Raw genomic sequence first — 12,009 nt, forward strand, 5'->3', positions numbered from 1 at the left:
TTTTAAAGCATGTGTACCAGATGGTCCAGAGATCCCAGTTATTCAGTACTGGTTTCCAACACTGTGCCTAGTGTACAGACCTTTGAGTATTTTGATTATGTCACAAACAGGAGTGAAATCTTGGAAGTCTGCCTTTTTTTTTTTTCCTCCGCTTTTGGCCTCGATTTTTGTTGTTTTCAGAGTGGAGGTTTCACAACCCAGCAATATTTGAGGGAGATTAGTGCAACATTCAGCTGGAATGTGGATGATGACCTGTCTGAAATGCAATGACATACTAAACTCACACACACACAAAAGAGTGTGCTAAGGTCAGTCTGTTGCTATGTGACTCACTTCACTGCAATCCATCTCAGCAAATGAATCACACGAGCAGCAGCAAAACAACCGCCTCCAGTTATTCGTCTCAGTCTAAAAACTACACTACAGCAACTGCAGAATGTAAATAACTTTTTCTGATTATGTCCAGTGGACAAATGTTTGAAGTTTTTTTTCCAAAAAAGCTTTGGGTGTTTATTCACCAGTTAATGCTTTTTACTCATTAACATTTCACAAATGTGGAGCCCCTAAAATGAACAAATAATGACAAAGATTAAACATTTCTGTTTTGTATCACTTAGCAGTTGTACTTTAGGTCATTTTTATTATTTTTTAAACACAAATTTATTTATGTTCATCATTCAAGAGAGACTTATCTGAGGCTATATTTGTTCTTTTAAACCTCCACATAATTATTTTTATTTGATTTGTCAATTTCCATTGAGCCAAGACAAGCATTTCAACATGTCTGTCGTAGCACACAAGCATGTACTTACTGCAAACTTGAGAGCTTTGAAATAATACAGTTTAAAAACAAACTGGTTACACCTTTAGAGACACAGGCACACATCCAAGGTGTATACCAGCATTTTAGGAACAAGTAATCGCACACATAAAAGTCCACTGAGCAATAAGTATGTTCTTCATGCTTTCCTCTTTTTTGCCTGCATTTTCTTTCCAGACAGCGCCCCCTTCTGGGCTCCTCGCACCATGCCCTTGAATTGGCCATGCAGTTTTGCACATTTCCTGTGAACCCAGAATAAACCATGATGCCATCAGATATGTTTAACTTTTCTCCAATTCATTGTCAAAGAGTTAAAACAGAATGACACAACAGCGGATGCTCATACCTGCGATTGAGTTGGGCCTTTTTCAGAGGGACATAAGCGTAAGGATCGAGCTTTCCTGTTCTTTTCACATCTCCTTTTCCTTTCTGATGTTGTGAGAGGGAGAACAGACAGAATGACAGTGTGAGAAACACCTCAGTCCAGTCACTTATTGCAACAGGTTTATGTGCAAAACTCACCTTTGATTTGTAATCATTTCCGATGTCTTGACCACCTCCCAGAGGTCTGTGGATACCTGAGCCACCAGCTGAGACCAAAACAAAAGGATCATCAGCATCGCAAGCTGCAAGTCAATGAGGCTTTCAATTTATTTTAAAATTATACCGTTACCTTTATATTTCAACTGAGGATCAACGTCCATGTCATCGTCAAAGTTGTCACCTTGAAACTTCCTCTTCTGTGACTTTTTCTGTGGGTGTTTTGAAAAGATGACCGTAAACACCACAGCAGAAAGCATTTCAGAACAGCTGACTGATACTGTGTATGGCAAAAACTCACACTTCTAACTCCTGCTTCTTCTAGGATATCTTTCATCTCGTCTCCATCTGTGAAAGAGCAAAGCATTGCAACTACAGCCTGTTCAGACACACAGCTACATACAGGACACTGACTTTATTACTCTTACCTCTGTCTTTGTTTTTTACATCTTCCTCATCATCGTCTCTAATGATCAGCCGTCCATCTGAGGTTACTTTAAAACCATGTTGAACCTTGGTGGTCTTTTTCAGCTCAGGGTTTGTGGCTGAGAAACAACAAACATCTTGTTAACTCTACTGAACCTAATTTATCCTGTATGTCAGTAAAAGAACTAAAACAATCTGACAGCAGCTACTGGAGTAAAAGTCTGGATGCTGTGTTACCTAGAACTCTCTGGGAAACCTTTGAATCCAAGAAGTTAAGTGGCTCATCCTCCTCTCCCTCTTTGAGCCATGCCCGTCCTTTCTGCCGTTTGCCTGCTTTCTTCTGAGCATTACGAGGCTTTCCTTCATCCTCTGACAAATCACTGTCAGACTCTGCGAGGATGTCTTCAATACTGAAAATAGAAGGACACAAAGATTTTAGGGAGAAACGGTTCATTTAAATGGGAATGCAGGTTTTGTACTCATGACAGGTGTCTTACCTTTCGTTCTTTGCTTTAGGTGCTTCCGCTTCGCTCTCCGAGTCGTCCTGCTCCTCAGCAGCCTGTTTTCGCCTCTTGTTGCGTGCTTCAGCCTTGCGGATGTTTGCCAGGACTTTGTGGTGTTCTACAGGCAGCATGCTCTTCACCAGCTCAAAACTGTAAACACAACAGAGCATCTTTAGCAAGTTGAAGGTTTTGCACCTTGGGTAAAGGGCTGAAAGAATATGGAGCACTCACCCAAACTTTCTAATAAACTTTGTGAAGATGTTTTTCAGTTTGGTTCTGAAATGTCTTCTCACATCATCCTTGATGTTTCCAACACCCTCCATCTGAACACAAGAAAGAAATCTCTTTATGGTAGATCTCTGTCAATTCAACCCTTATTTTTGCTTCATTTCACTTAATTTCACATCAAATCAAGCAGGATTTCCATGTCAAATTTGTAATTTTGTTATTTTTTTCCTGGTAAAAGATTAATATATATTATTTAAAAAACTTAAATGTAAGAGTAATGGAGTTATTTATCAATACAGAGCCACTTTTACACAGGCTGGGTCAGATTTACCATTTGCAAATTAATTACTGTCCAAACGCTCTCCCCATTTGTTGCCATTTTCCCTCACAAATCACATATCTGAGGTAGGACATGGTCAAGCTGGCACGACGCCCTCATGTGAATCCCATAAACCAATATGTTGAATTCATACCATGACAGTTACATGAGAGGCCAGCGTCTTGGGGTCCATGACAAAGAGAATGACTTTTATGAAACCTAAGGCAGCTTTGACAATCTCTCTGGTGCGAGACGACATTAGCAGACAAACATTGTGCAGCAGCTGCTCCATGGTGGACACCTCTATAGAATCTGAAAGAGATAAAAGCAGAAGACCGATAAAACCCACAAACATCTGCTTTTAATTCAACACCTGGAAACGACTGACAGTCAGCCGGCTTACCTTTATACTCAAACACCAGACGTGTCAATGCCAAAACTGTACACGTTATCATGGTGACTGAGCCTGTAAGTCCTGCATACATCAACACCAAATACTGCTCCATGGCATCTAGAAAAGGGACGAGAAGGAATTATTTTATGCTCACAATCTACTGTTGAAATCTTCAAACTGAGAAGTCTGCATGCAAAGCAGATGTGTCACCTTTTGTGTTTCCACAGAAGCGAACAAAAGCATTTCCTATTTCCACCAGCAGATTGTAGGCATTCTTCCGAGCTCCGACAGACACCTCCTTGGTACAGATTATCACCTGAAAGAGGAATAAAATCCTTGTAAAATCTTCAAACTTCAGCGCTTCCTGTGTTTCTGTGCTTGATAGCTTTTATTGGCAGCGGTACCTCTGGCAGCAGTGCAGTGATGAAGTCTTTGTGTTCCTCATTTAACCTTTTCACAATGTGAATGAGGCACTTCAGTCTTGGCTGAGGAAAAGCAGCACAAATAAGAGAGGCCAGACATCACCATTAACTTTAATTCTCGTTCCCATCTGATGTCTTGTTTAATTTGCTGCATTCAACCTCTTAGCCTCACCCTCTTTGCTGGTGAAGAAGCATTTTTTAGAGTATCAAGCAAGACGAGTTTGAGAGTTTCCAGATTAGACACGACAAACGACCTGCATTCCTCTCTCTCTGCTCCACACATCTCCTCCAGCACACGGTAAGCTTTCTTCTGCATGCCTGGCTCTTTGGCCTGAGAACAAAAAGAGCACCACCGTCCCAAAAGTTAAGAAGAAATACACTACATGTTTAACTCATTAGGCCCGACCCATGAAAAAAATGGTAAGAAAAGTCCAATTTTTTTAATATGAGGTCTTTATTCGGCCCTTTAACGAAAAAATTTACATTTTTATGGGGGGGGGGGGGGGGGGGGGTATCTACCATTTATTACCATGTGATATATTAAAAATATTATAATGTGGTTTTCTACTTCTGGGTATCTATTATCATAGAAACTATGTAACAAAATGTCACGTCGGGCTCTTATGGGTTAAATAAAAAACTTATACCATTAAGCCTTTACCTCCAAATACGGTCTCATCAGCTCAAACGTTTTATTCATGGTGGCTCCATCTACAAAGGGAGCCATGGCAACCACAAGATCCATCACTGACAGCCTAAAATGTAGATGAGGCCAGAATAAAATAAATAATAATACTAAAAAAGACACAAGAGTAGTTATGCTGATACCAAACTTTTTCTAAAATTAACAACTCAAATATTAAGATCCTAAATTTCCATTCCTGTCCTACCGTGTGAATTCGGTGCTCTCTGTGCTCGTCAGCCTGTCTGTGGCTTTATGCAGGAATGTGCAGATCAGCTGAGGAAGAATGTTTTTGTTAGTGATGTTGTATATCTGAGGTAAATTGTGCAAACAGAGCATTTCAATGCAGTTCAGCACTCCAACAAAACTTGACTGACCTGCATTTCAGTAACAGTTAAATAGACTTTGATGGTGTCCAGCACAGCCATCCTGTACGTTCCAGGTTCTCCTTCTGCAGGCTGCTGGCTGTACACATTAAAAAGGATGGGTAGGAAGTTCTTCGAGAAGCGGCCCACTTCAGCCTTTTCTTCTACAAACGTCAAGCAGACAAAAACATTTTTAAAAAGGTTTTGATGTTGCTGCAGTAGTTTTATATACTGACACCATGTTGACCCTGAATTCATGTCCTTCTACCTGTGAAACAGCTCTTGCTGATAAGTGTGCGCAGCGCCTGACAAACTGTGAGTCTCAGGTCTGGCCGTTCATTAATGACCATGCCAAGTGTCCGGGCGATGCCTTTGAAAGAAGCCAGCAGGTCCACAGGGCATGTGCAGAAGCCTGGAAGCATGGTCCAAATCTGAAATGAGGCGTAAATGTTAGAGCTGTTTAAGAGAAAAAAATAAAATGATACAGCTGCTGATTCTGGTCAATACCAAATTCACAATTATCCAAAGCTCAATTCATTAAATTTAATTTTAAATTAAAGGTGTCCAAAGCAGCTATTGGATCCAACTGGCTCCCACCAGTGAGGTCAAGGAATGAGGGCAACAAGAGACCACTGTTGTTGCCAACTTATGCACTTCAGACAATCATCACTGAATCCAGGTGAAATCCAATAACTCATTCATTTAGTCCTCTTAATCATTATACTGTGCATTACCAAGTTATAAAAGGGAGACAATTTAAATCTGAAACCTGAAGCTGTAACGTTTGGTAGACTTTGGCCTCCAACTTCTTTCCCACTTGTTCCAACTCTTCACCTACAGCCCAAGAGCAGATTCATTAGTCAATACACATAAGAACCTAATGAGATCCACCTTCTTCATTTCTCATTCTAGTGAATCACCTCTCTGCTTGAGTGTAAAGGCCAGAGGGAGGAAATAGGATGTGAAGAAGCCAAGGTGAGTGTTCTTTACATGATCTCGTATGACAGGAACCAGCCAGCTGCGCGGAAACTCCAGGTCATCACTGAAAAGCAACCACATGATCAGTTAGAGCACAAAAACATAGAGAAACATACTCTGTAGTGTTTGTCCATGTATGTGGTCTTACTCATGACCGGTGATGTTGAGAGGTACAGCAGCCAGCACAACTTCAGGTCCCATACTCTCCACAGCTCCTCCCACAGCCAGGTCCAACTCACCACTAAAGGGGAAATGAGGAGTGGAGCGTAGATCTGCCAGAGACTGCAGGGACTGTCCAGGAGGAGACACAGAAACTGAAGCAAAAATTCACTTTTCTTCATCCAAGAAGCCACACACAAAATTTTGCAGCTATACCTTGGTCATGATGGGGTGAGCTTGTTTCCCTGCATTCCGATAAAAGCAACCAATGATCTGCAGTACAAAAGGCCAGGAAGCATGAAAGCGATAGGAAAGTCCTTCCTCTACGATACTGGAACATATTGAAAAAAACTCAGCTGTAATCATCTAAGTATTTTAATTGTGTATCTTCATACAAAATAGGAAAATATTAGCAGAAACATGAAAGGGTCATACCGAAACATTTTGCAGACATAGGGCGGGTTTCCTGCAGAAGCAGAAGCAGAAACCATGCCCATCTCCATCATATGAGGGGCGACACACTCAGTCAACAAAGTCTGAAACAAACAATTCATCAATTAGGAGTCTGTTGACACTTTAAGAAACAGCAGCCATTATCTAATTATTATATTTTTTAAAAAATCAGCTCAAATTTAGTTTCAAAAGGCAAAGATTCAGTAAAAATCTATAAAGTTTGAAAACTGCATCAGCTCAGAAACTCAGCTGAATGGTCGTTTACCTTTAGTGTGTTTGTAGCTGCAGAAACCACCTGTGCATGTGGCGACAGCAGGCAGGACATGGCGGTGGAGAAGAGGCGAGGAAGGTGACCCAAACTCAGAGAACTCTGCAAACTAGACAGAACTGTGTTCATCAGTCTGTGATCTGTCAATATTATACTGATGTGATGAAAATCCATGGTGATACCTAGCCAGATGAACATGCGCTTTCTCCATGACGGTAAGCCAAGCCAAGAGAGGCTGCAGGTCATTCTCACTGGGAAGGTAATCATACAGAGCCTGTGGATGGGAAATGAGAGTTTGATTTTACACCAAGTTTTAAATAACATCTAAGATCCACCTTGTTTATTTTGTTTTCTCACCGTGATGATCTGAGCGTTGAGTTCTGGTGAGAGAGTTGAAGCGTTGGGCTTCCCGCTGAAGAGCCGGTGAAATGCCTGCATGGCACTGGCTGTCACCAGCTACAGCCACAAATAGCACACGTTACATTAAAAGCCACTAAGTGTCACACAGCTAAACAAAGAGTAAGAGGATGCAACTAGGAATATTTTGGCATTCTCACCACATGGCTGAGAGTCATCACTCGCAGCAGAGTTTCACAACAGGACTTGACAGCCCCCAGAGGAAATGTTCCGATCAACTCCTTCAAGAGGCAGAGCACATGAAGTGTGGTGGTGTCCTCTTTACTGCCTGAGAGGGTTGTAAAAGAAAAGCCACAGAAAAGAATCATAAGGCCATTAAACATTAACCTTCTTGACAGTAAACGAAAATAAGCAAACTAGTAAACTGGTTTGTAACCAGTGGATATGCTTAGACTTGAACTCTCCAAAGGTTTTAGATGGGATTTAGATGAGGATTCACAGCTGGCAAGATTAAAAGAGTCTAAGGAGTGGGGGGGTCTATGTGCAATGAGCAACTGACCCGGGGATTTCATACTTCACAAGAAACTTTGTCCGCGACAGGGCAGGGTTGTGCACACAGTGGTGTGCGTGTCTTTATTTATCACAGGTGTTGTATTAATTTTCTTTCTCACCACCTCGAGCAGCTGTTAAGTAAAACTGTAATCGACGGCGTTGATTTGACACACAATTTTTAGGAGTGTGTTTGCTAACATTAGAGGCCCAGACTAACGCTGTGTGCATTTAACTCAAAAAGTAATGGACCGATTTTAATGACATTTTCAGGAAATCTCAGAAATGGAAGAAAGAACAAGTAATTAGATTCATGGGGTGATCCAGATTACTGCCTGGATCCAGGAAAGGATTCTTTACTACAGGGAGAGAGGGTAATTTTGCCATTAGAGCGTCTAACTCAAAAATAATGCCCACAATCATTGGCAAAAAAAAATTACAATGGCTTGGCGGAGGTCTGCATTCTGAGTGATGGCTTACCTCCTGCCTGCTCCATTTCCTTGATGCAGAACTTGGCTGTTGTAACTGCGGCAGGGTGATGACTCGGGGCATTATCTGTAAACAGCAAGTCGCTGCCTCTAAGAATGGAGCAAACACCTTGTTGTGCAGCTTTACGGATCTGAAAGGAAAAAAAATCATGAATATACATTACAATAAAATCTTTCATTTAATATTTTAGTAAAGGCTACATTCAACAGCACCCAGAATGCATTTGTTCATGCAGGCTGATGGGACCAACCTTAGGCTTGCTGTGAACAGTGAAGCTGAGAAGACCGTGGTAAGCCTGCAGAGTAGATGGGTATGTCCAGACAGACACATCCTGCTTTCTCAACAAGGTGGCCAGGCATGACAGGATCTTTGGATGCAAATGCATAAAAGATTTTTTTTAATCTGTCTTTGCACCAGTTTTCAACAATGAAAAGACTAAGGAAAGAACAGAGACCAATTTACTTACCCATCTAAGAGCGGAGGAGGCATCAGATGTGGCTTGGTTAGACATGACATCCATCAGAGCTTTGGTCGTGTCGGAGAACTTAGACATGAGTACTGGAGCAGGAACCCTGGGGAATAACAACATAACCAACAGTTTCAATTAGGTTTCACATGTCAGAGCTTTGTTATTTATAAAATCATGTCAAAATCCTACCGTTTCATGACGAGGTTCAGGAGGTATGCCACTGCAGTCTGGGACTCGGCTGAATCAACAACTTCTAAGGTGGTCATCTATGTTAATTACAGAAATGCTGCATTTTCAGTCGGGAACTTAAATCTAAAAACCAGTTTACAAATTAGTCCAAGTACTTCATTATTAGCACACACACAAAAAAAAAAACACTCACCAAAGCAGCAAAGTACTCCGTTTCAGTCTCTTTCCCTCCTTGACTTCGGATCACTTCAGTGACAGCTGCTAAAACTGCACAAATCTGCGAGGAAGTTATTATAGTTAGAGCTACACAGAAACTCAGTGTCATGGATTTGCAAGTGTTCATGAGCACATACATATCCTTACATCAACTCTTAGAGTCTAAAATAATTTTCAGATCTTTCATCCTTTTTTTCAGGTTTTGATCATGTTAGATAGAAATGTCACTACAATAAAACAATAGGTTTGCTAAAAATTATAAACCCACTTCATCAAGTTATTTCATACTGTTCTAATGGAAAAAACACAATTTATTATAAATCAAATTCCCACCTCTTTGTGTGCAGCTGAGTTGGACTCCCAGAAGCGCTGCACCTTTCTAAATGTGAGGTTGGAGCAGTCTGACAGGCCACTGAGGAAGGTGCCTGAGGTTCTCTCCGATATCTGATCGGACTCCTCTTCCATTCGGTCATCTTTACGGCTACCTGCACTGATCTCCAGTGGACCAGCCTGCAGTTCATTGTGAAGCTTGAGAGCATCAACTGTAAGGTCACTCTTCTCTGCGGAAATAAATGAAGAAACATGTCATTAATTCAAGTTGACATCCAAAGACATGAAGCAGAATTCATGATTCCATTATTGGCATTAGGGGCAAGGTCTGGAAACACCCTCTTTTGTTAAATATTAACATGAAAGTTGGATGTTGCAGTTCTATGTCTTTCAACAGCACGAATTAAATTAAATTTAGCCTATTGCTAACCTGCATATTTTAGGGTTTCTGTTCCACACTGATGGATCAGCTTACAGCTGACATTCATCCAACTAACCGAGGAAGGTCCCTGAGGTTTTCTCCAATAATTGTAGCCAATTTATCTTGTTACAAATATGAAAAAAACTCTTAAAGAAGGGACGAAAATAAATGATAATCCATTCAGTGACACTGTTGTTTGATATTCTCTTTGACTACTTCCATACCTGGGCTGAACCAGGGCTGATATCCATTAACCGTTAACCCAGTGAGCAAACATGAATACATTCTCTTATCTAAACAATCTCAACTTAGCATGAAAGTAATCAGACACATTTAAACTATGTTGAGTAAAACAAGTGATAAGAACTTGTCTAGGTATTGACCAACTTTGTGCGTTTATAAATATAAACTCTCTCATAGTAGCCTATTACTTCCACGACAACAGTCAAACTGCGTAAACAGAACTGATTGAGAGATGTCCTTTTCCACCGGGAACATTACACTGATTGCTGTATGAAGTGTAACGCAGATTTATCTTAGACTAATGCTAAACTATGATAGCACTAGCCAGAGACCCACGTGTAGCTTACCAGTGGGTCGGCTGAAGAAGCGGCTTTTTGCAGCCTGTCGAAAACGATTCGTTTGCGGGTTTGAGTCGCTACTGTGTCCCTTCTTCCACCGTTTGAGTTTCGATCCAGTCCCAGACCGAAGTTTCCCCGATTTGACCATTTTTCGGGGTGGAAAAGAGTCACGATCCCAAACAGTTCTCCAGATGACTCTGTCGCTCACCAAGTGACGTCACAGGTGCGCTCGTGTTCCGACCGAAATTGACGTTATTTCGCCAGTAAGTGCCGCTGTCTACCGAAAACAACACAAATGGATGCTTTACAACAGAACTGACATGCCAGAGGCTTGTTCCAGAAAGGAGGTTCAGCTAACTAATTAACTCTGAGAGTATGGATGACAACCACTTACAAAAAGCTAGCTAGCTGTTTTAAGCGACTGGAGCGAAAACTTTTAATAAAGCATTTGGGCAATTCAAAGAGGTATTTCATAAAGAAGCTGCAGCTGCTAAGGAGAGAGAAGCAGCATGGAAGAAAACTGCTACTATATATATATGTGTGTATATATATATGTATGTATGTATAAATATATATATATATATATATAATCTGTTGGAGCCTCTAATCCAGCATGGGGGACATGGCCCCCAGTGCTCCGATGACCACTAGTACTACTGTTTCCTTCACCTGCCAGGCTTTCTCCAGCTCTTCCCTAAGTCCTTGGTATTTCTCCAGTTTCTCATGTTCCTTTTTCTTGATTTTTCCATCGTTGGGGATGGCTACATTGATCACTACGGCTTCCCTTTGCTGCTTAGCCATGATCAAAATGTCTGATTGGTTGGCCACCACTATTTTCTCATTGATATCTAGAAGTCCCACAGGATCATAGCCCTCTCATTCTTCACCACCTTGGGAAGTGTTTCTTATTGTGACCTAGGGGTCTCCAGTCCATATTCTGAGCAAGTAAGCTGAACTGACATAGCACCGGCTACTTGGTTATGGCGTGCCATGTATTCTTTGCCTGCCAGTATCGTTTAATCTTGGATAGTGACCCTGATGCTTGGCCTCCCTCTTTGCGCTTAGTGTATAGGCTCTGGACACTGGATTTGGGGTGGAACCCCCCCCATGCATGGTGAACAGCTTCTGTGTTTTAACATCTGTGGTCTGGACTTCCTCCTTTGGCCAGCTTATTATCCCAGTAGGGCATCTGATCACTGGCAGGGTATAGTGTTAATTGCCCAGATCCTGTACTTGCCATTGAGCTGACTTCTCAGGAAGTTCCCTCTCTTTGTTACTATTCGGCCACATTTCTCCAGTCCGAATGACATTCCAGCGTCCCTGCTGTAGATCCTAGTGGTGTGGATCAGTGAGTCTTGCTCACTCTTAGCATCCACGTAGAAGAGGTTGACTGATGGTGGCCCGATTCCTGAGTCAGTAGCCTTAGCCAGCCTTGTTGATTAACTGGCTGAGGGGGTTCAGGCCTATGCAGAACAGCAGCGGGGACAGAGCATCTCCTTGGTATATGGCACATTTGATGGAAACTTGTACAAATGGCTCAAAGCTGGCCTCAAGGGTGGTCTGCCACAGCCTCATTGAGTTTGCAGTAAAGGTTCTATGTCAGAAGGTCAATCAATGCAGTGAATGATGACGCATCGCCTTTAAAATCTGATTAGCTGGAAGTTAAGGTGGGGACAGTTCACCTTATTTTTTCTATTTGTGTGCATGGAAAGAAGCCGGAGTGAGCTGGTATGGGAAGATGTTACAGCTGTTAGTGGTTAATAATGTTTGTTTTTTTTGTTTTTTTTTACAGTTTACATTATTTATTAAGTAATTCAAGTACAGTGAGCATCATGTTGTAGATATAACTAC

General features: G+C 41.5%; 1 protein-coding gene across 1 annotated transcript; it reads right to left on the reverse strand.

The window, feature by feature from the left end:
• Positions 1–596: 596 nt before the first annotated feature.
• rrp12 (ribosomal RNA processing 12 homolog) lies at positions 597–10,392 on the reverse strand. Its single transcript, XM_042010216.1, has 34 exons — positions 10,168–10,392; positions 9,160–9,386; positions 8,804–8,887; positions 8,611–8,687; positions 8,419–8,524; positions 8,203–8,319; positions 7,944–8,082; positions 7,115–7,242; positions 6,915–7,013; positions 6,740–6,831; positions 6,555–6,666; positions 6,272–6,372; positions 6,053–6,167; positions 5,826–5,968; positions 5,620–5,741; positions 5,469–5,533; positions 4,968–5,130; positions 4,712–4,863; positions 4,543–4,610; positions 4,314–4,407; positions 3,825–3,983; positions 3,635–3,715; positions 3,441–3,546; positions 3,240–3,347; positions 2,991–3,148; positions 2,521–2,612; positions 2,284–2,439; positions 2,024–2,196; positions 1,789–1,905; positions 1,662–1,708; positions 1,494–1,572; positions 1,343–1,410; positions 1,167–1,249; positions 597–1,062 (listed from the first exon to the last, which is right to left on the reverse strand). The coding sequence occupies exons 1-34, from the start codon at positions 10,304–10,306 to the stop codon at positions 960–962; spliced, it is 3,873 nt and encodes a 1,290-aa protein (XP_041866150.1). The 5' UTR covers positions 10,307–10,392; the 3' UTR covers positions 597–959.
• Between the last annotated feature and the right edge of the window lie 1,617 nt (positions 10,393–12,009).

Source organism: Melanotaenia boesemani, chromosome 16, assembly GCF_017639745.1.
Source record: "Melanotaenia boesemani isolate fMelBoe1 chromosome 16, fMelBoe1.pri, whole genome shotgun sequence".
Classification (NCBI taxonomy): Eukaryota; Metazoa; Chordata; class Actinopteri; order Atheriniformes; family Melanotaeniidae; genus Melanotaenia; species Melanotaenia boesemani.

Bases quoted from the DNA above. Each gene is read 5' to 3' on its own strand.
- rrp12 (XM_042010216.1), bottom strand. From the start codon at position 10,306: ATGGTCAAATCGGGGAAACTTCGGTCTGGGACTGGATCGAAACTCAAA. The intron at 3,149-3,239 runs GTAAGCCGGCTG...TATCTCTTTCAG, and splicing joins TCTGGTGTTTGAGTATAAAG to ATTCTATAGAGGTGTCCACC. The intron at 2,197-2,283 runs GTAAGACACCTG...TTCTATTTTCAG, and splicing joins CCTAAAGCAAAGAACGAAAG to TATTGAAGACATCCTCGCAG.